Source organism: Natrix helvetica (genome assembly GCF_964273705.1).
Source record: "Natrix helvetica genome assembly, chromosome: 2".
NCBI classification, from domain to species: domain Eukaryota; kingdom Metazoa; phylum Chordata; class Lepidosauria; order Squamata; family Natricidae; genus Natrix; species Natrix helvetica.
In genome coordinates, this window is record NC_138552.1 from 230,213,192 (window position 1) to 230,235,946 (window position 22,755).

The window sequence follows — 22,755 nt, forward strand, 5'->3', positions numbered from 1 at the left end:
TTAATGATTTACTTCAGAAAGGACAAACACAAAGAGCATACGCCTACTACTCCTAGCAGAAGATTTCCTTTATTGGTCTGAACATTGGAGGAACATCTTGACTACTCCCAAGAGTCCCCAAGCTATTCCAAATCTTACCCAATTTCTTTTCTTTTCCAGGGATGATGAAATCAGGGATAAGTGTGGGGCAGACGCAGTTCATTACCTCTCCTTCCAGCGGCATATCATTGGGCTGCTAGTTGCTGTAGGTGTCCTATCTGTGGGCATTGTCTTGCCAGTGAATTTCTCAGGGGATCTTCTTGGTAAGTGGAGGGCATTTTGTGTGAACTCTGCTGGGGGAAGATCTTACTCAGCTCTAGGACCTAGGTTTCTGCTATTGGTTGTGTGGGCCAAAAGAGCAGAAGTGATTCAGACATCAAATGGACAGATTTCCCTCTGAAACCTCATCTAGGCTTTATCTTGTCTGAGCAATGCCATCCAGGCATCAGCAAGCTTGGAAGAACACCAAGATTTGCAGCTGTAGAAACAATATTTAGGGTAACAGCCAAGGAGAGCTAAGCTTGCTGAGTGGGCAGAGAATGACAACTGACCTGGAAAAGGGGGCTGGCTAAACAAGAACACTCTGCATTGATTTTGTTATGGTACTTGTAAATATTATCTCTTAAGCTAAGAGGTAAGAAGGAAAATGTGATAGTTTGCAAGACATGGATGGCCTCTTCCAGGCATTTTTTCATCCTGGTCATTAAGTTGCAGAGTAGGAATGGTTCTAAAGATTCAGCTCAGCAAGATGGAAACAAAACATAACCACTGACTTACGTGAATTTTAAAGATCTCACACCAGGAGACTGTTACACAATATGGAAATAACTTTCCCGGGTAAACCAAACAGTAAACATGACTAGGCAACTAGATCTACAGTGGGGCAAAAAAGTATTTAGTCAACCACCAATTGTGCAAGTTTTCCCACTTAAAAAGATGAGAGAGGCCTGTAATTGGCATCATAGGTAGACCTCAACTGTGAGAGACAAAATGTAAAAAAAAAGACCAAACAATCACATTGGCTGATTTGGAAATAATTTATTTGCAAATTATGCTGGAAAATAAGTATTTGGTCACCTACAAACAAGCAAGATTTCTGGCTCTCACAGACCTGTACCTTCTTCTTTAGGAGGCTCCTCTGTCCTGCACTCATTACCTGTATCAATGGCACCCGTTCGAACTTGTCATCAGTATAAAAGACACCTGTCCACAACCTCAAACAGTCACACTCCACACTCCACTATGGTGAAGACCAAAGAGCTGTCAAAGGACACCAGAAACAAAATTGTAGACCTGCACCAGGCTGGGAAGACTGAACCTGCAATAGGCAAGCAGCTTGGTGTGAACAAATCAATTGTGGGAGCAATAATTAGAAAATGGAAGACATACAAGACCACTGATAATCTCCCTCGATCTGGGGCTCCACGCAAGATCTCACCCCGTGGGCTCAAAATGATCCCAAGAACGGTGAGCAAAAATCCCAGGATCACACGGGGGGACCTAGTGAATGACCTGCAGAGAGCTGGGACCAACATAACAAAGGCTACCATCAGTAACACACTACGCCGCCAGGGACTCAGATCCTGCAGTGCCAGACGTGTCCCCCTGCTTAAGTCAGTCCATGTCCGGGCCCATCTGAAGTTTGCTAGAGAGCATTTGAATGATCCAGAAGAGGATTGGGAGAATGTCATATGATCAGATGAAACCAAAATAGAACTGTTTGGTAGAAACACAACTCGTCGTGTTTGGAGGAGAGAGAATGCTGAGTTGCATCCAAAGAACACCATACCTACTGTGAAGCACGGGGGTGGCAACATCATGCTTTGGGGCTGTTTTTCTGCAAAGGGACTAGGACGACTGATCCGTGTACAGGACAGAATGAATGGGGCCATGTATTGTGAGATTTTGAGTGCAAACCTCCTTCCATCAGCAAGGGCATTGAAGATGAAACGTGGCTGGGTCTTTTAACATGACAATGATTCCAAACATACTGCCCGGGCAATGAAGGAGTGGCTTCGTAAGAAGGTCCTGGAGTGGCCTAGCCAGTCTCCAGATCTCAACCCCATAGAAAACCTTTGGAGGGAGTTGAAAGTCCGTGTTGCCCAGCGACAGCCCCAAAACATCACTGCTTTAGAGGAGATCTGCATGGAGGAATGGGCCAACATATCAGCAACAGTGTGTGCCAACCTTGTGAAGACTTACAGAAAACGTTTGACCTCTGTCATTGCCAACAAAGGATATATAACGAAATATTGAGATGAACTTTTGATACTGACCAAATACTTATTTTCCAGCATAATTTGCAAATAAATTATTTCCAAATCAGCCAATGTGATTGTTTGGTCTTTTTTTTTTTACATTTTGTCTCTCACAGTTGAGGTCTACCTATGATGCCAATTACAGGCCTCTCTCATCTTTTTAAGTGGGAGAACTTGCACAATTGGTGGTTGACTAAATACTTTTTTACTGTAAAGCCACATTAACAGAATCTTGAAAGTCTGAAAGTAGAAACTTTCTACTGCCATTCTTAACTGTTTGATCCTTTAGGGTGGTCATTTCTAGGTTTCTTCCTTTGATCATTAAGCCACTGGGCTCTGATCATTATCTGATAATTTCTTAGGCAGCATCTCTTCCCTCAATGTCATTCCTACATATCATTTCAGTGACACTGCAACCAAGCTGGGTTAACTCTCTGCTTTCTGGAATTACCTTGCTGAATTTGGAGATTGGAAAACAAGATCTTTTGTCTTCCTGTCCTTACTTTACAAGGGATGCTTAGATTGGATTGGATTGAGGACATGCTATGGCAATGTGCATCCCCCAAATTTCCCTATACACATACAGCTTACTTAATGCTTAAATATTTAACTTACTTTCTTAACTCTTAATACTTCACTTTCCTTCATAACTGAAAAAAAAAGCATCCTCACGAAAGACAGTCTGGATTGGGAGAAGTATTTTCTCAATAATATTAGGAAATGCTTTTAATACTGAAGCAGTTTATGGTACTTTGGCCTTGAGGTGAATGGGAGAGAAATTCCAGATTGGGAAGTTGCAGCTGGCACAGGCCTAACACTTTCTCGTAGCTGAAGACTCTGTAGACTTCTAAAGTCTTCTGATACCTTAAAGTAGATATCTGATGTTTTACATTACAATGAATTATTTATTACAAATCATTTGAAGCCTCTAAGATAAAAGCAAACTATTTTTTAAAAAAATTAAGTCAATAATCTAGTTCATTGCTCTCTCTTTTCTCCCTTCCTTCCACCTTCTTTTTTTTTTTACTCTCCAGAAAATAACCCCTACAGTTTTGGCAGAACAACTATTGCTAACCTGAATTCTGGGTGAGTATGATAATTGAAGTGTTTCAAAAGATTCTATGTGGACAAGGAAATACTATTCATATTCTTTTAGGAAAAACCTCTCCAGAAGTCATTTGAGTTGGTCCTTAGCCAAATGTACCATCCTCTAGCAGTGATTGAACTCATCTCTCTTCTTTAATTTTATGGCAGGAATAACCTCTTATGGCTGCACACAACTTTTGCCTTCTTGTATTTGCTGTTAACCGTGTACAGCATGCGTCGCCACACTTCAAAGATGCGTTACAAAGAGGATGACTTGGTAAGTCTAAGCAAGCCCTAGACCAGTTGTCAACCATCTACCATTCCATTGGAAAACAAAAGGAAGTTGGGAATAAGCCAGGTTAAAGTTAGTTCTCCTTGGAGTTTCTCCTCCCGAAAGGCTTGATGAGGAGATGAAGACAAAGTACCTGATATACTTTAAAATAGTTTCTCCTTAAAGGCGGTTTCTTGAAGGTTCTTCCAAGGAAGGTATGTCTAGTTTAATGAAAAGAGGAACTAGGGGAGACATGATAGCAGTGTTCCAATATCTCAGGGGTTGCCACAAAGAAGAAAGAGTCAAGCTATTCTCCAAGGCACCTGAAGGTAGGACAAGAAGCAATTGGTGGAAACTGATCAAGGAGAGAAGCAACTTAGAACTGAGGAGAAATTTTCTGAGAGTTAGAACAATTAATAAGTGGAACAACTTGCCTCCAGAAGTTGTGAATGCCCCAACACTGGGAGTTTTTAAGAAGATGCTGGATAACCATTTGTCTGAAGTGATGTAAGGTTTCCTGCCTAGGCAGGGGGTTGGACTAGAAGACCTCCAAGGTCCCTTCCAACTCTGTTATTCTATTCTACTCTAAAACTTTTAATGAATATCTCTCATCAAGAGCCATTGCCTAATATCTGTTCCCCAATGAGGAGGATGTGGGACTCGCAGTTCCTTGAAGAACATTCCATAAAGATGTTCTTTAAGTTTCCAGGAGTTGAGCTTGTTTGGGAAGAAATATTATTTTACTTATTGGTTGCTTCATATCTATTCCAGGTGAAACGGACTCTCTTCATAAATGGCATCTCAAAATATGCGGAACCCGAAAAGATAAAAAAGCATTTTGAGTAAGTCTCTCATTCTCCATCCTGTCAAGGAAAAAAAGCTCTGGTTTTTTTTAAAAAACATACAGTTGTAGCCAATTCAACAAACAGGAATAAGAAACTTGTGACACTCAAGTTTTTGGAATCTAGCTCTCAAGCCTCCTGACCAGGAAACAGGATGGGGATATTGTGGCTTAATAACATTTAGAAGGTGGCAGATTTCGCATTCATACAATAAAGAACTGGTTTAGATAGAAGTAATTTCTATTCTGCATAAGAGAAATGAAAGATATGGTTAGTCTTCTCTTCCATTTCCTCTTTTTCTTTTCAACATCAGAAAGAAAACATTTCAAGGGCAAAAGCAAAGGGTGCTGTTCCTTTTCAGGATGAAAAGCACAACTACAATCTTCAGTAAGAATCCTTGAAGTTTTGCTCATTCCTCAGGAATCTAATAAGCCTCTCTGGGCATCTTTCTTGTTTTGCAGGGAGGCCTATACAAATTGCACAGTGCTGGAAGCACGGCCATGTTATAATGTAGCCCGGCTGATGTTCCTTGATGCAGAAAGGTACAGAACTTGGAGTTTTCTCAACAACTATGGGCAACTATTGCTGGTGGCTGCAATGAGCAGTGTGATAAAAATTGAGCTTAGCTGGATCACATACTGTATCTGAGCAGGACGTTTTCTGGGGTTTTATGAGAAACATTAGGATTTATTTTGTTGCTTCAATTATGTTAACTCTATGGTGTTTGCTATGATTTTTACCTCAAAGTGATGTAAAATTGTGCCAGCCCTGTTGAGTCATATCACAGTATTGTAGTCAAATGACATTCTGGAAGTGGAACAAAAAGGGATTTTTTGGTGTGTGTGTGTGTGTGTGTGTCGGGGATAATTATATGTGATCCTTAGGTTGCCTTACCACTGTTGGGAGAAATTAAAATTGCAATGCAGGGGCATTCTTAGAGTTTCAATTTTCATGTATCTGGAGAGTGCCATATTGTGGAAGTCTTGGCTATTATTGTCCAAGGTGACATCTACAGTAAAAAGCCTCATCCCTTTTTAGTATTCTTAATAATGAATCTTGTATTTAGGATGGAAATTAAGGGTGTGAGGTCTGGTAGTCAGCATTAGGATATAAGAAACAAAATACAGTTGGGTGAATATTGGACAGCAAATAGGGCAAAGCTAGAGCATATATTCAACCAACATATATTCAACTGGTTCCAGTTCATTCCAGTACATGGCTCTAATAGGCAGTGACATTAATCCTGAGCAACAGTAGGAAAAGCCAATGGTCAGATAAAAGAAATCTCAGTCCAAAGCAGGAATACAATGTCTCAGATTTAATCTCTTTAGTTCTCTCTAGGTAATGGTAGGGAGGGAAAGACACTTTTAGAGTTGCAAGATTCGGTTACTGTAACCCCATAATAAAAATAGTTTTAATGTTCATGCTTTTGGTGTTCATATCTGGTTTATCACAAAGGGCTGATAATGAGATAGCTCTTAGCAATAGCACTTAGACTTATATACCACTTCATAGTGCTTTACAGCCCTCTCCAAGCGGTTTACAGAGTCAGCAGATTGTCCCAACAATCTGAGTCCTCATTTTACTGACCTCAAAAGGATGGAAGGCTGAGTCAACCTTGAGCCGGTGAGACTTGAACTGTGAGCAATACTGAAATACTGCCTTCTAACCACTGTGCCACCCCACCACTACCACCACCACCAAGAATTCTTAATCAAAATCAAGTGATATTGAGAACACTGTATGAGTGGTGGACCCAAATTCGGAAACTGTTGAGATATTGTATGCAACAAAATGGAAGAATGAATTTGATATATTCTCTGGAACAATGTTGTGCTTATCTTTCTAGTTATAATGAAGCTTGTCAGCTACCCCTGGAAAGCAGAATAACAGTAATCTCATGATCTAGAAAAAGTTAATTGGTTTCCCAGTCATTACAGAGATCCAGTAACAAAGTGTATTTGTTTATGAATTAGTTGGAGAAATTACATCAAAAATAAAGTTATATAATCAGTGAAAACTCAGTACCCAAATAAAATAAAATTTAACTGTAAGTTAAATCACATTAAAACCAGCATAGTACAATTTTAAAAAATTAAACCTATTCTTAAAATGAGAAATTGCCCTACCTCTATCATATAGAGATACTCATGTTTTTTTAGTCACCACAACAGTCTGCATTAATCTAATCCAAACATTATTTTGTCAACTTCTTGTTGTTATTGTTAGCTGCAAAGCTGTGTCCAACCCATCGTGACCCCATGGACAACATTCCTCCAGATCTTCCTGTCCTCTACCATCCCCTAGAGTCCATTTAAGCTCACGCCAACTGCTTCAGTGACTCCATCCAGCCACCTCATTCACTGTTGTCCCCTTCTTGTTTTGCCCTCAATCTTTTCCCAGCATTAGGCACTTCTCCAGTGATTCCTTCCTTCTCATTAGGTGGCCAAAGTATTTGAATTTTCTCAACTAGGAGCCCTCTATGGCACTCCTTCCTCTGTTAAATGTCAATTAATTCATTGGAATAGGAACTATTGTTTTCCTTTCACATTTCATATTTTTATTTAGTTTTAGAAGTGCCCAGGTATTGCTCCATAATAGTTCGGTAAAGCTAAAATTTAAAAATGTAATGAATTAGATCATCCAATATAAGTTCCCAGCACACCCAAAATCCTTCTTGAGCTGATATGCCAGAAAATTGGCTGGTTTGCACTATGGCATTCACTTGCTGTAAATGCAGATTAATACAAGCTTTCTGTTTCCACACTGAAGGCTTTATATTAAGGAAAGATGCTAAAGTACAGAACTTTGTATAGGCACACTGGAGACGAGTAGGATTTTACTGCAAGACAAGTACGTGCAGATAAATGCCAATGAAATCTTGCTGTCTCACCACATTTAGCCTGCGCATAGCTTACTTTTGCTTGCAATGATCACTGCTATCTGTTCTGAACGTCCTTTTCCTCATAATCTTTTGTTTCAGAAAAAAGGCAGAGCGTGGAAAACTCTACTTTACCAACTTGAAGACCAAGGAGAACACCCCCTCAATGATCAACCCGAAGCCCTGTGGCCATCTCTGCTGTTGCGCTATCAAAGGCTGTGAAGAGGTGCAAAGAAGGGCTGGTTAATAACAAGAGACCGCGGGATGATGCTAGGGAGTAGCATTTTAAAAAAGAGTCCAGAGAAGCTCGTTGTCCTGAGCTGATGTCACTGTCTGACATTTATTGCTTGTGCACGCAGGGAAAATAATTTGAGATCAGTTACCAGAACTTCTTCTTGAGAACCTTCTGGAGAGAAATAGGTATCAAATTCAGTTGCAGATTATTCAGTGTATTATAGTTGATGACAGAGAGTTTGTATCTATCTTAATCAAAATAGTCCTGATCAAAATGGATTAGAATCTAATTATCCCATTTTTACTCCCACAACAAACCTCAGCTAATGGACAATTATTTGCCTTCTAACACACTTCTTTTTAAATGGTTTGCATTTAATGGACTGTGAAATCAAAATATTAAAGTGATCAGTAATTCTCAATTCTCAGGCAGATCACTGAGGAAATGCGATATTTGTTATGTGTTGGGCTAATGATGTAGGATACCCGCTTTGGGACTCAGGCTCTTGCTTTGTGGATATTTATGCAGGTGGAAGCCATTGAGTACTACACCAAACTGGAGGAGAAGCTGAAAGAGGACTACAAGAAGGAAAAGGAAAAAGTCAATGAGAAGCCGCTGGGCATGGCCTTTGTGACTTTCCATAATGAGGCCATAACAGCTATGTAAGTGTGTGGAGGTCAGGCTGGAGAAACTTTTCACTTTCAGAAAAAAAGAAGGTGGGGAAACGTCAAACTAGACAAACTAAGATCCCCAATATATTAGTCCCTAAGATACTCACAAATAAAGAAAGAGATGGTCAAAGATGAGGACAAGTGGCAAGTCCACAATCTTGGGTTTTTATACATTTATTTATATTTGATTGTTTTCAGATTGTTATGTAGCTATGTTTATACCTCACCTGGAGTCACATCTGTGTGAGATATATATACTGTATATATATATATATATATATACAAATACAACATATATGCTAAATAAATAAATAAAAATGGAAAATCCCAAGCACTGCTGCATCTGAAAGAAACATCAGAGAACTTATCTAACACTCAGTGGAAAACCCATCTTCAGTAGAAATATCTAATTCCCCCTTAAAAGCATCAGTGCTACGTCATTCTATAATAGATATGTGCATTAATTAGTCCAAGCACAATTGGACATAATTGCAATTTCGGGACCACTCCAAATTCTACAATCCCATTTACAGTGGTCTTTAAAATTGTTGCCAGTATTTCATTGACTAAATCTGAATGGGAGGAAGAAAAAGAAAGGAATTTTTTTTTACACAATAATCCAGACTTTATGATTTTCTAAAGTTCTTTCCCAAGTCATGTTTTTTTTTCTTTCTGTTCTAATTCCTAACAAAATATTTTAAATGGATTGATAGCTATTGTCACATCGCAAAAATGAATAAAAGCCTTTGATCACTTCCTTATCTATTCCCTCTTCACTTCCTTCCAGAATCCTTAAAGACTTCAATGCTTGCAAGTGCCAGGGCTGCAAGTGTCGTGGGGAGCCCAAGTCATCTTCATGCAGCGAGTCTCTCCACGTTTCAAACTGGGCTGTCTCCTATGCACCTGACCCTCAAAACATCTACTGGTAAGTTGGCCTAAAAGGGGGAATTCAACAAGTCTTTGTGCTTCTTATAGGTATGTTGAGAGTGCCAATAAGACGGATCCTTCTCCAGGAACTTTAGAAGGGGCTCAAGCCATTGGTAATATTGACAGTGAAGAGGCTAGCCCGGGGATGGCGAACCTAGGGCACGCGTACCAGAAGTGGCACACAGAGCCATCTCTCCTGGCACGCCAGTCATAGCCCGTTGCTCTTCTGGGTCCCAGTGTGCATGGTTTTCGTGTGTGTGGGAGTGCCAGAAACCAAAAAAGCAGCTCCTTGACATGCATGCTCGCGCCGGGGAGCTGCTCTTCCAGTTTCTGGTGCTCCCCTGTGCACACGTGTGCTCCCGTTTTGGCATTTGGTGCCGAAAAGGTTGGCCAACACTTGGCTAGCCTTTTAAAGTGGGATTCAGCAATAAAGAGGGTGGCCAGGATATCATCCTAAAATGCAGTCCCACCTCCCATAATTGGCCCTGGATTCTTCCACACTTACAAGAGGTTCTTCGTGTTGTCTCTCCTCCAGGGAGCATCTCTCAATACGTGGCTTCTTCTGGTGGTTCCGCTGCCTGATCATCAACGTGGTGCTCTTCATCTTGCTGTTCTTTCTCACCACGCCTGCCATTATCATCACCACAATGGACAAGTTCAATGTCACTAAGCCTGTTGAATACCTGAATGTAAGATCTTGACCATATGAGGAGGCATAAAACGAAGACCTTCCCTTGTCCTGCTAAGTTTAGGGCAAAGACAGCATAGTTTTCTCTCTCCCTCCCTCCCTCCCTCCCTCTCTCTCTCTCTCTCTCTCTCTCTCACACACACACACACACACACACACACACACACCTTTCTATAGATTTGAGCCTGATCTTTCAGTATCTGGCTTTTGAAAGGAAAACAGAGGAAGAGCCTTCCAGAAGTCACTCTGTAATTGCAACCAGTGAAATGGCAAGGATACATGAGAGAATCTGTATTGTTAGCAGTGCTAATCAGTTAATCAGCTAATCAGAGTTAAAGGACTGCAGGAGTTGCTTTTGGCTGATATGTTAGTTAGCTAATGGTTCTACTAGTGACTTTTAAATTGTTGCTGAACTCAGTTTGTGGTTTTTTATTTTATTTTCAAATATCAATGAGAAATAGGCTCAAGCTGGTTTAGCAATATATATGGAACTATATTATCATGCATCCTTTAGCCTTCAAGCATCAATGTACATATATGCTTTAAGCACTAATGTGCTGCATTAAGAGCATTTCAGTGGGGAAGGTTGTCGTTCATTTGCTGGAGTTTAAATCATTTAAAGTAGGCTTGGGAAATCTGCCAGGTCCTCTAGATTGAATCTGCTTTGCATTTACGGCCATTGAAATCCCAAAACTCTAAAAGAGCCACACATTTTACTGGATTGCAGAACTGATACATTGATTTTCTCCTTTTTCTGGAGAAAAAAAAATGTGTCTGAATTTAGATCTTCATCTGTTTGGCTCTATAATTCTGAAGAGTATATAAGTAAGCATAGTTCATGAGTGGGGTCCTAAAATAGGAGATGCCCTCCTATTTTTCCGATAGACAAATATAGGAACTGTTCTGATCCATACTAGATTTGTACAGATAAGTGCACTCTATCCTCCCATTGTAATTTGGGAGAATAGGTGCTGTTGGAACCAGTTCTATGTCCTTGCATCTAATTTTGGAAGGCAAGTGTAAGATACTATATCCCAGCAACAAATTTGAAAATCTTGTGTGTAAGAAATAGAATATGGTTTTGATGTCCATACAGAAATCTCTTCATATTCATATGTGGACTAAATTTGTTACTCAAAGTTGGGATTCTTAGATATTTTATGGCTCAGGATTTCTGCTTGTGTATTGTGAGAGGGGGAGCTAAGACTTACAAAACTATTTTGTATCTTCTGATTTGTCCTTTTAAACTGGGACTGTGAATCGTTCTGCGGGGAAACTCCATCTAGAAATGTACTGTTCCATGTTCTTCTACAAATTGCTTAGAACAGGTGAATTATTGTTTTATCTTTCTTACCAGAACCCTATCATCACCCAATTCTTCCCTACTCTGTTGCTGTGGTGCTTCTCTGCTTTGCTTCCTACAATTGTGTATTATTCAGCATTCTTTGAAGCCCATTGGACGAGGTAAGATGGAAAATAAAATTTGAAGTTATTCAGAATTTAACTCTTGCTTATTATTTTTCTTTGTCTAAACCACAAAATCATACTCTGAATTACTTTTTAATTTAAAATTATTTTTGTGGACTTATTTGTTGTTTATAACCTCTAAAAATACATTTAAGAGAAGCTGTCAACTTTTTTTCAGTTTTACTATTGGAATAAATAACAAGGTAATCTTGTAATAAGGATTCCTTCTGGGCGTATTTTTTTTTTTATAATAAAATTTTATTGGGTTTTCAACATTTATAGGGAAAAGGGTAAATGGACAGATCTACAAATTTTGGCAGTTGCAAAATGTGAAAGGCGCCCCTCCCTCCATACCCATAGTATACATTTATATATAATGCATTGGTATATAATTGATTACAATCAGCATATTAGTTATATTACTAAATTCAATCAGATTAAACATTACAGTATAAAATCCAAGTATAATTCCATTATCACTTTCGGTCAATTTATAATAATATGATTTTCTTGTTTATTTTTGTGATCTGAGTCTTCTTGCTATTGCCCCATCTCCCTCCACTGGCAGAGCTCTGGCCCCTCCCGTGTCCTGCGTGTCCGTTGTAATGTCTGGTGTTTTCTCTAGGAGTGTTTTATTTTTTTCCATAAAGGCCTGCGCCTCTATGGGTGAATTGATTCTGATTCTTGTCTCCTCTCAGAATATCAGCATACCTTCAGGCATCAACCATCTAAACCACACCCCTTTCTGGTATAATTTATTCGCTAATTGCGAATAATTCTTCCTTTTTTCTCTAATCTTCTTAGGGATCTGCTTCAGAATGGTTATCTCCATATCATGATATGTCAATGCTTGCCCCCTTTGTACACCCAGAATTTCATCTCTTGTGCTTTTTCTAAGAAATTTAATGTGAACCTCCCTGGGTACATTGTGTGTTCTAGCATAAGCTGAGTTCACTCTATAAACCAGGTCTATATCCCACCCCATCTGTTGTTTTTCTTTGTGTGTGTAGTCAGCCAGGATGTTTGTCATGATGTCCCTTATGTTTTCCCCATCTTCTTCTATAACATTTTGAAATCTAAGATAATAGGACATTCTCTCAAATTCTAATTTCATCTGTTGGATGTCAAGATCTTTGTTCCCTTTCTGCACAGCTTCTACCACCCCCTTCACCTCCTCCACCCCCCCTTCCACAAGGTTCAGTCTTTGTGAGTTCTTATAAATTTGGGCTTGATTTTCTTTAATTTCATCTTTCATTTCCCTTAGCTGTTTCTTGATTTCCTCCTGGCCCTGTAAAATTTGTTGAAGCATTTGTTGAAAGTCCATCTCTGTAGTCTTGGGTTGCATCAGTTCTGTTATCTTTGACTGTGTGGCTGGACTGGATGTTGCAGATGTTGGAGCAGACGTGGCAAAGCCAGGTTTTCCAGGAGGTGGTCTTTTGGATGCCATCCTTTATAACGTTAAAAGTTCAGTCCATATATAAGATAAACAGTTAGAAAAGAAGGGTAGCCAGGTGAATTCCGGGAGCAGGAGAACCAGGCAGAAGAGAATCTCTCTAATAAGTCTGGCAATAGATGAAAAGTTTCCCCTAGAAAGTTCAAAAAATACCAATCCACAAGAGTTTCCTCTGGGAGACACGGAGACAAAGACCGGAAGCCTGAATTTTAAAGGTGGAGTCAGGTTTCACAGTTCATAAAGACAACGGAAGTGTGCCATCTTGCCCTGCCAGTTTTGGGCACAGAGGCATAACAAAGTTTTTAAAAAAGTTCCAGAAGTCCTCAAATCACAGTAATATATAAAATTAAATTGAAAAGAAAATCATCTCAACCTGGGTGAGGCTTCATTCGTTGGCTCTCCCCCCTCCTCCTCCCCTGGGGGCTGAGAGCAAAATTGTTCCTCACCGCTTGTCCAAGGGGGTGGGGAAACCCCCCTCCCTCCAGCCGCGCCTCCAACTTGCTCCGAAAGTTGTTTTAAAGAAAGCTGAATAATCCTTCGTGCAGAATAGGGAGTGAAGAGAGAAGCAACCTCACCGCACCGCAGCTGCGTCCTTCTATTGTTGCATTCTCCGGTCGGCTTTAGCGAGGCGCGAGGCGCAGAAACGCGAAGCGCCCTCCGATCTTGCTCCCCGGTGCCTTGGGCGCGCGAGAGACCTCCCGCCGGCCGCCGCCGCTGCAGGAGACCCCCGCGATGCCGCCCCTCCGGCAGGACCCCTCTGCGGGGTGTCCTGTGCCCCCCAAGGAGTGGGGAAGCCCACCGGGGAGCCGGAGCGGGCAAAGAGCTGCCCGTCGCCGCCGCCGCGGGAACCGGAACTCCTTCTGGGCGTATTTTGAAAAAAAAAAGAAAAAAATACAGTTGATCTATATGTTGCAACATGGTTTGTTGCAATGCTGTGTTCAATCTATAACTGCAAACTCAAAATGGAGATTTTTAGATACGAAGTAAATATGTTGATAAGGGACATGGTGGCTCAGTGGCTAAGACACTGAGCTTGTCAATCAGAAAGATCATCAGTTTGGCGGTTCAAATCCCTAGCACCACATAACTGAGTGAGATCCTGTTACTTGTCCCAGCTTCTGCCAACGTAGCAGTTCGAAAGCATGTAAAAATGCAAATAGAAAAATAGGAACCATCTTTGGTGGGAAGGTAACAGGGTTCCGTGCGTCTTCAGCCGGCCATATGCCGGCCATATGACCACAGAGATGTCTTCGGACAGCGCTGGCTCTTCGGCTTTGAAACAGAGATGAGCACCGCCCCCTAGAGTGAGGAATGACTAGTACATATGTGTGAGGGGAATCTTTACCTTAAATATGTTGATAATAAGATGTTTGATTCAGCTCTATATCAATATTATTAGTCTTCCAGAAATATATTTTATTTAGGATTTGCTTTTTAAGAATCTTGCTCTGTTGCTTAGCGTCATTCTAATGTATATTTATTATGTGCCACTGTTTCAATGTTTTACTCTTTATTTGTATTGTCCATTGCACAATTATATAGAACAAATAATAGTATATGAGTAAATCTTGCATTTCACCATCATATGGAAGTAACCATATGCACCATAAATCTACTAATATTCTTTGTGCCACTAGGTCTGGAGAAAACAGGACAACCATGCACAAGTGTTACACTTTCCTCATCTTCATGGTCTTGTTGCTGCCATCATTGGGCCTGAGCAGGTAAATACTAGGGTACTGAATAGCGAGCATTATACTCAATTTTACTTATATTGCTATTGTCCAAACATTTTTTTTAAAAAAATCAAATCTCCCATATTGATCTGAAGAGGTAGAACTGGAAAAAAAAGGCTGTGGTGGCGCAGTGGTTAGAATGCAGTATTGCAGGCTAATTCTGCTGATTGCCAGCAGTTCAATCCTCACCAGCTGAAGGTTGACTCAGCCTTCCATCCTTCCCCAGTCGGTAAAATGTGGACCCAGATGGTTGCGGGCAATATGCTAACTCTGTAAACCGCTTAGAGAAGGCTGTAAAACCACCATGAAGTGCTATTGCTAAAAAAAAAAGTAGCTGAAGATACTTTATAATGTTCTATTTAGCAATACATTTCTACAATGTGTTGCAGTGGTCACTGGTTCATGACTTTGTTTCAAATCAACCTTCCCAGATAGACAAAAAAGAAAAAGAAACAGATGCTACTGTTACTTTATTGTATGACTATATTAAGGAAATCTTGCTAATCTGAAAGTATGAATCTCAAGTTTTACTCAATCCCGAGAGGTTGTGGAAGATCCCTTCTAAGTCTCTTTCTCTGCCTATTATATAGCTGAGAGTTTGAGTTTAAGTTTAGTTTGAGTTTATTTAATTTATAAACCGCCCCCTCTCCCCGAAGGGACTCGGGGCGGTGTACAGACAATAAATATACAATAGAACAACAAGGCAAAACACAAAACCCAGACAAACCAACTTAAACACACAGTCTGTACAATAACCAAACTAATGATAGTTAAAAATAGCTCTATTATGTGATTGTTCCCTAGGCATCATTTTTTTGTCCCATTTCTCAATGTCTTCCTCTCATTCTATTATAAATAGGATCAATATCTCTCAGCTTCTAGAGATAATTCCTCTCCTGTGATTAAATTTGATTAAAGTTTACTGTGCTGCCTGTGATGAATTCATTCCAATTCTTTATAGGCTAACTTCCAGTCCATTATTCCAAATATGAAGTTTCAAAAGTGCTTTCAAATCATCTGAGGCTGTATAACTTACCAACAACCCCCTGCCCCATCTGAATTTCTGTATTGGTGTTCTCATTAGTACTCAGAGGAAACATTATTTTGAATAACTTTTCTAGAATATCCCAAATCCTTTTTCTAAACAGGTGCTATAGAAAAAAGCAAAACTAATTGACCCAAATCAATTTAAACATCAGGAGGAACTACTTTTTCCAAAAGTTGACAACGTTTTGGATTATCGGGAAAGTCAGGCTGCTAAATGAAAAGCAGTCAAAATATCGGATAATTCTCATAAAGGGATTTCCTGCACTCTCACAGTGACACCTATTAAATGTGGGTGTAATTTTGACGAGCCTGTTTTTATACTGGGGTAGAAGCTAACAACTTGAAGCATAACACAGATAAGAAAGAAATACAGCAATTAGGTGGGTTTTTAGCTCCAGACAAGATAGTCCTCCTTCAAAGTGAGAGAGCATTGACTAGTTTTTTTAGATTTTTCCTAATTCCCTGAACTATAAGAAAGGGGGAGAGGCACAGCACAATCAGACTTGCAAAATTTCATTATAGCCTATTTTAATAATAATAGTAATAATTTAGCCTGCCTGTGGAGTTAATTTTCTGATCTGATCCATATAGTAGTACTGACACTTGGTAATTACATTTTTTCTTTCTATATTTCTTTTCCTAGTCTGGATGTGTTTTTCCGCTGGCTCTTTGATAAAAAGTTCCTGGCTGAAGCTGCCGTAAGATTTGAGTAAGTTTTAAAATGTTTTAAGAATACACTACACTACACTAATAATAGGAGTTACAGTATTTGCTCTTTTCACATCCTGCTTTCCTCAAGGAGCATCTTCCAGGATAGCCAATCTACCTTAAGCATTCAGTCAAGGAGAAGCCATTTTTATGGAATACCTTACATTCCTTTTATGAGATGTTATATGATTTCCTCAGCTCCTTCTTCTGGAGCAAATAACTTCTCTATTTTTAAAGAGTGCATCTTATGTATCATTTTTTTAATTAAGATTGACCACCATGGAAATAATAGTTAATCAACTTCATCCTAGGTGGAACATATCAGGACTTCCAAGTCTCCCCAATATCTGATTATAATCCCCACTTTCCCTTTTTTAAAAACTATCTCACGCAATGCTTACTTTTTTCATCCTCCCAGTAGCTATTTTTCCTTAAATTGTTGGAGGTTGAATTCTGCGTATAAAGCTCTATAAAGAGAGGTGTTCTCAAAAAACGTTAAAGAACAAAACAAAATTACTGTATTCAACACATGGCAACATACATAATTCCAGGAAGTTCAGATGTAATAGCATTGTAGCAGTGAATTAGATAATGTACAGCTACAAAATAACATAGCAAGGTTTTAAATTTGCCAAGACATTTCCATGAGTCGTTTGGTTATTCCCTTTGTTATTGAGGATGATTTTTTCCCCCCCGTTTCCCAGGCTGATCTGCACTCATACATTTCTTGCTATCCTCTGTGATGTAATTTAGGTTTTTTCCAAGTCAGCCGAGGTCAGCTAAGGGCTGACACCTGGTGTGACAGTATATGCAACTCTGCTTTCAAGTTTTCTAACCAACATCCTCTTTGGGCATCTTCCTATCCCAGATGTGCTCAGATGGCCATTGCTTTTGCCTCCATGTTTTTCCAGATGCGTTTTCTTACCCGACAATGGGGCCTTTTTTGTGAACTATGTCATAGCTTCTGCATTCATTGGAAACGCCATGGATTTGCTGCGGATCCCTGGTTTACTTATGTACATGATTCGACTTTGTCTTGCCCGCTCAGCTGCTGAACGCAGGAATGTCAAAAGGGTAAGTCAGTCAGGCAAGGGACGAGCAATACCTGTTATGTATCCAAAGGCTGAGGTAAGTGGCTATCACTAAAAGCAACCTTCACTGATTTTTTTTCATGTGCTGATAGGAATTCTGTTTTCTTTTTTTAGCATCAAGCTTATGAATTCCAGTTTGGTGCTGCTTATGCCTGGATGATGTGTGTCTTCACTGTGGTTATGACTTACAGCATCACATGCCCCATCATTGTTCCCTTTGGTAGGTATTATTACATCTCCTTGGCTTTCTTGTAGCTAGTAGCATATTGATAGGTAGGTGCATGAATAGCCCCATTCGTTTTCATCATGGATCATTAATGAGACTTTGGATCTGGGTTATCTCCTCAACTGCCTTTTCTGAGTAGACTTTGTGCATCCAGTAAGAACCAGTAGAGAGATTTTCCTGTGGGACTTGATTCAATATCCCAGAGATGAGTCTTCTTAATGGCAACCCGCTTACCTGGAGCACCAAGCAGAGGATACCAAGAAAACAGGGTGAATAACCCCATCCATTCTTGTGACCTGCAAGTCTATTTGTCTATGGAGATTCTCAGTCATCCAGGTCACGGCTGTCCCAAAGTTGCTTTTTCAATAGGCAACTGGACTTTCTGGTTTTTCTTTGAAGACATTTTGCTGCTTCTTCAGCTCTTGAATGAGCTTCTTGGATAAGAAGCGAAATGTCTTCAAAGAAAAACCAGAAAGTCCAGTTGCCTCTTGAAAAAGCAACTTTGGGACTGCAAGACTGTTATGATCTGGGACTTCAGGAGAGCCTCTGGGGATGGAGTTGTAGAATGTCAACCTGAGGATTGGCATCCTAATAGTGTGTGATTGGGGAGGGGAGTTGCATGTTTTTAATCTAATTGTTGTATTTGTGCAATTGTAGTCTGTTTCAAGTTGGTTTTCATTAGCGTGTAAATAAAATAAAGAAAATGCATTGATTTATTATGGTTGATGTCTCTTCTAAAGAAAGGGATGCTCTCCAACTCTTACTTAATTAATTCAGTTAATACATTATTTTCTCTCCTGTCTTAGGTCTGATGTATATGTTACTGAAGCACTTGGTAGACAGATACAACCTCTATTATGCTTACCTGCCAGCCAAACTGGATAAGAAGATTCATTCAGGAGCTGTGAATCAGGTGGTGGCAGCACCCATTCTATGCCTCTTTTGGCTCCTTTTCTTCTCTACTGTGCGCACAGGTGAGACAAATTTACAGGAACTAGATTTTGTGGGGGTTAGGCTTTTATGTCCACCATCGTTTCTAACTTATATAGTACAAGCAACATGGTGAGCAGCTATACTAGCAGTGTAAATAGAGCCACCTTCTGATCTTCACAAAGAGCAATTGAAGAAGTAAATTGATTCCATTATTCTAGTGTCTTCTCACCTGGTGCCTTCTAAATATATTGGGTCAACTTGCAGCAGTCAGCTTGGACTACAAGTTGCAATACAGGTATCCTTTAGAAGGTCAGAAATGACTGGGCTGAGAAAGGCAGTTGTACATTTGGGAATTAGGACATACAAAGAAACAAGGATGAGAGGAGGAAGAATCTGAATTCAAACATCATTGCAGCATGTTAGTGCAAATCATAGGCCCAGTTGATTTATCATCCATCAATCCAAAATGACATTTGGGTTAGGGGAAATCTTCCCCAGACAGTTAGGGATCCATAAGATACCATACTTACCATTTGAAAAGCAATTATTTTTATTTTCTACGTCTGTGTCCCAAGTTACCTTCAGATGTTGTTAGACCCAGATGTTGCTCAGTGTCTTCAGCCATGTCCTGGAGCTCCTCCTCTGTTATAGAATGTAGCGTTTGAACTTTTGTAAACTAAAAGCAGAAAAAGCAAACACAGAAGATTCAGTTGCTGATATTCCTTCACCCAATTCTTTTGAAATGATGCCACCATTTTTTTCCATTTATATTGAGCTTTAGGAGATTAAATAAAGCATTTGTTTAGGATTGCTTTTTGCCCATACAATGTCACTTCTGATAATATTAAAGGCCAACATAGAACATAGAATAACAGAATTGGAAGGGACCTTGGAGGCCATCCAGTCCAACTCCCTGCACAAGCAGGAGAGTCTATACCATTTCAGGCAGTGTCCAGTCTCTTCTTGAAAGCCTCCAATGAAGGGGAAATCCCAACATTTGAAGGCAAGCCATTCCACTGGTTTGATTGTTCTCACTGTTAGGAAATTTCTCCATAGTTCTAGGTGGTTTCTCTGCTTGATGAATTTCCATCCATTGTTTACTGACTTGCCTTCTGATGCTTTGGAAAATAAGTTGACCTCCCTCTTCTTTGTGACAGCCCCATAGTTCCTGCACTGTTAATGGAGTCCTCTGGAGGTTTGCTATAGAGTTGCTATTAGACTTTGTGGATCACAAAAGACAATTTGGGGGAAGAGGAGAGATTATATTGCTTTTTGAGCAGTGGGAGTCTATGATCAAGAGAAACAGGAATGCCTATCTGAAATGAAATGTACTTTCTGTAGCAGAGAACAGCAGATCCCCTAACCTTTCGGCCATACCTGCTGCGAGAGAGGGTTGAAGTAGCAGGATCAATCAGATTCCTGTTGGGTAGTTTGACTGTTATTATCTGGTTTCCATAGGATTCTTGGCTCTCACGTCCATGTTTACTTTCGTGGTTCTTGTCATCACCATTGTGATCTGCCTTTGTCACGTCTGCTTTGGACACTTCAAATACCTCAGTGCTCACAATTATAAGGTAACACTCTAAAGTATTTTCAGGGGAGGAATTTGGGATCAAGGAAGATGTGTGAAGTGCCTCAACTTCTATGTGCAATTTTTATTAATTTTTTAATTGCAGATTTGTTTTTATGGTCTGTTTTGTTAGCCTCCCAGAGTTATTTGCTTAAGATATAAATTTTCTAAATAAAGGGGAGAAGCATTTCTTGTATTTTCACTGAAGCAGAGGGGGGGGGGTGGAATGTAAGCTTGCAGTTTTCTGTTTTTGCCATCTTTATGCCCAGTTGAAAAAATACTAGACGTCCTCCAGTCCCTGTGGTTTGCACTTGCTAGAAAAAGAGAAAGACTTACTGTTTCCACAGGGAAATTAAGAGGCTTTTTTTTCCATGTGCAGTCTAGAAGGTGGCACTTTTGAGGCTTCTTACGGGGCAGGAAAAAAAATATCAGTGATGGGTTAGCTATGCATGTGAAGATTGAACAATCCCTGTAGAGAATAATACTGGCACATGAACCTCCTATATATGGTTTTTTCATTATGGGAGGAGCCCTGCAAGAATAGAATAGAATAGAATAGAATAGAATAGAATAGAATTCTTTATTGGCCAAGTGTGATTGGACACACAAGGAATTTGTCTCTGGTGCATATGCTCTCAGTGTACATAAAAAGACAAGATACATTCGTCAAGAATCATAAGGTACAGCAGTTAATGATAGTCATAGGGTAGAAGTTAGCAATCAAATCATACTAGGAAACAATCAGTATAAATCATAAGGATACAAGCAACAAAGTTACAGTCACACAGTCATAAGTGAGAGGAGATGGGTGATAGAAACGATGAGAAGATTAATAGCAATGCAGACTTGGTAAATAGTTTGATAATGTTGAGGGAATTATTTGTTTAGCAGAGTGATGGCATTCAGGGAAAAACTGTTCTTGTGTCTAGTTGTCTTGGTGTGCAGTGCTCTATAGCGTTGTTTTGAGGGTAGGAGTTGAAACAATTTATGTCCAGGATGTGAGGGGTCTGTAAATATTTTCATGACCCTCTTTTTGACTCTTGCAGTATACAGGTCCTCAGTGGAAGGCAGGTTGGTAGTAATTATTTTTTTCTGAAGTTCTAATTATCCTCTGAAGTCTGTATCTGTCTTGTTGGGTTGCAGAACCAAACCAGACAATTACAGAGGTGCAAAGATGACAGACTCAATAATTCCTCTGTAGAACAGTATCAGCAGCTCCTTGGGCAGTTTGAGCTTTGTGAGTTGACGCAGAAAGAACATTCTTTCTTGAACATTATTTCAAGAAACTAGAAAATACAAATGCTAAATTGTCCAGAGTAGATGGCGGGAGAAGTGGTTAAAAAAAGGGAAATTTCTATTTATTATTTCAATTTATATAGCCGTCCATCTTGCACTCTGGACAATGAATATAGAATTTAAGAAAAACAAGCCACAAGCGTAAAACACAGTCACAATCATAGTGCAGTCATAAAGCCCTGGCCTCTGAGGACACTCTCACCCAACTCATTTAAAGACAGTCGCATGTATCCAATCTTCCGACTACAGACTTGAGAAATGAGAACTGGGTTTGCTGTTGTTTCATGGCATGCTATTGTCTTCCAGATTGACCACACAGAGGCCGATGCTGTGGATGGAAGAGAGAATGGGCGGCCTGCTGCCAGTCAACCTCCGGCCCCTAAATCAGCTGTGAGTCTCCAGCTCCTCCGCTTGCCCTCTGCCTCGCCAGATGTTCTGTGTCCTCTTATGTCTGACTTTGGGGAGGAGGGAGAGGCATTTACAGATTACCTTTCAGGCTCCCCCCTGGTTGGCTACACGCAGGCAGCATCAAAGGAGCATGGGCAGGAAACAGAGTTTGTTACTGGCCCTGTCTGAAATGATGGACCCGCAAACCTCAGTTTTTGCCCCCTTCCCAGTGCCGTTTGTTCACTTCCGGGCCTTTGTCTCTCAGCTGGACAGTGAAAGTAGACTGGTCAGTGCCCCCCCTTTCTCTTTTGCTTTGTGGCTCTAACACATTGGCATGTGCTCTAAGTGCTGCAGAAAGGGCTGAGGCCATCATTCCCCAGTGCAAAGTGGTTTTAAGTGGAATGAGAACATGGATTCATTTGAGGCTTTATGGTTTGCCCCTTCCCTGTGCCCCAGATGCCTGAATTTCCCAGAACAAAAACTTTGGGAATGTGAAAGGGTTGCAGTCATGCCATGGAGAGTATTATATACGTCCTCTAATGTGGCTCCCAAAAGCTTAGAAAAATCTTCCAAGTAGCAGCTTTATTTTACGTAACTCGAAATAGATTGATTGTGGTTTACTAAACATAAGAAAAATAGAGAGGAGATTACTGTACTTGTGATCATTTCCATCATCATCCATTTGTTCATATTATTTGTTTTGTAAAACCCTTTCAAATCTTCCATGCTGATCCAGAACCTCGGTGCACTCTAGTAAATATACGGAGCTTCTGTACTTGTCAGTTTCTCAGTTCTAAAAGCGAAGGAAAAAGGTCTTCTGTTAGACCTATTATTGCCATAGGACAAGGATACTTCTCTCTCTTTGCTGTTGCCTGTTGAGAATCAGAGGCACGAAGTTTCATTGATAAGGAACTAGGAGACATTGCAGAAGCAGGTCAAACCA

At 40.1% G+C, this 22,755-nt stretch overlaps 1 protein-coding gene across 5 annotated transcripts in view; it reads left to right on the forward strand.

Moving 5' to 3' along the window:
* TMEM63B (transmembrane protein 63B) overlaps window positions 1-22,755 on the forward strand; it is an 89,849-nt gene that overhangs the window by 63,681 nt on the left and 3,413 nt on the right. For all 5 annotated transcript variants that reach the window (XM_081941554.1, XM_081941553.1, XM_081941552.1 and 2 more), the window contains 17 exons: window positions 160-302; window positions 3,332-3,383; window positions 3,552-3,660; window positions 4,426-4,496; window positions 4,958-5,038; window positions 7,480-7,603; window positions 8,141-8,274; window positions 9,071-9,208; window positions 9,746-9,899; window positions 11,256-11,362; window positions 14,456-14,542; window positions 16,245-16,310; window positions 17,221-17,383; window positions 17,515-17,620; window positions 18,433-18,600; window positions 20,018-20,133; window positions 21,732-21,815. In XM_081941554.1, coding sequence (XP_081797680.1) covers window positions 160-302; window positions 3,332-3,383; window positions 3,552-3,660; window positions 4,426-4,496; window positions 4,958-5,038; window positions 7,480-7,603; window positions 8,141-8,274; window positions 9,071-9,208; window positions 9,746-9,899; window positions 11,256-11,362; window positions 14,456-14,542; window positions 16,245-16,310; window positions 17,221-17,383; window positions 17,515-17,620; window positions 18,433-18,600; window positions 20,018-20,133; window positions 21,732-21,815 — 1,903 coding nt within the window. The remainder of the gene's footprint in view (window positions 1-159; window positions 303-3,331; window positions 3,384-3,551; window positions 3,661-4,425; window positions 4,497-4,957; window positions 5,039-7,479; window positions 7,604-8,140; window positions 8,275-9,070; window positions 9,209-9,745; window positions 9,900-11,255; window positions 11,363-14,455; window positions 14,543-16,244; window positions 16,311-17,220; window positions 17,384-17,514; window positions 17,621-18,432; window positions 18,601-20,017; window positions 20,134-21,731; window positions 21,816-22,755) is intronic.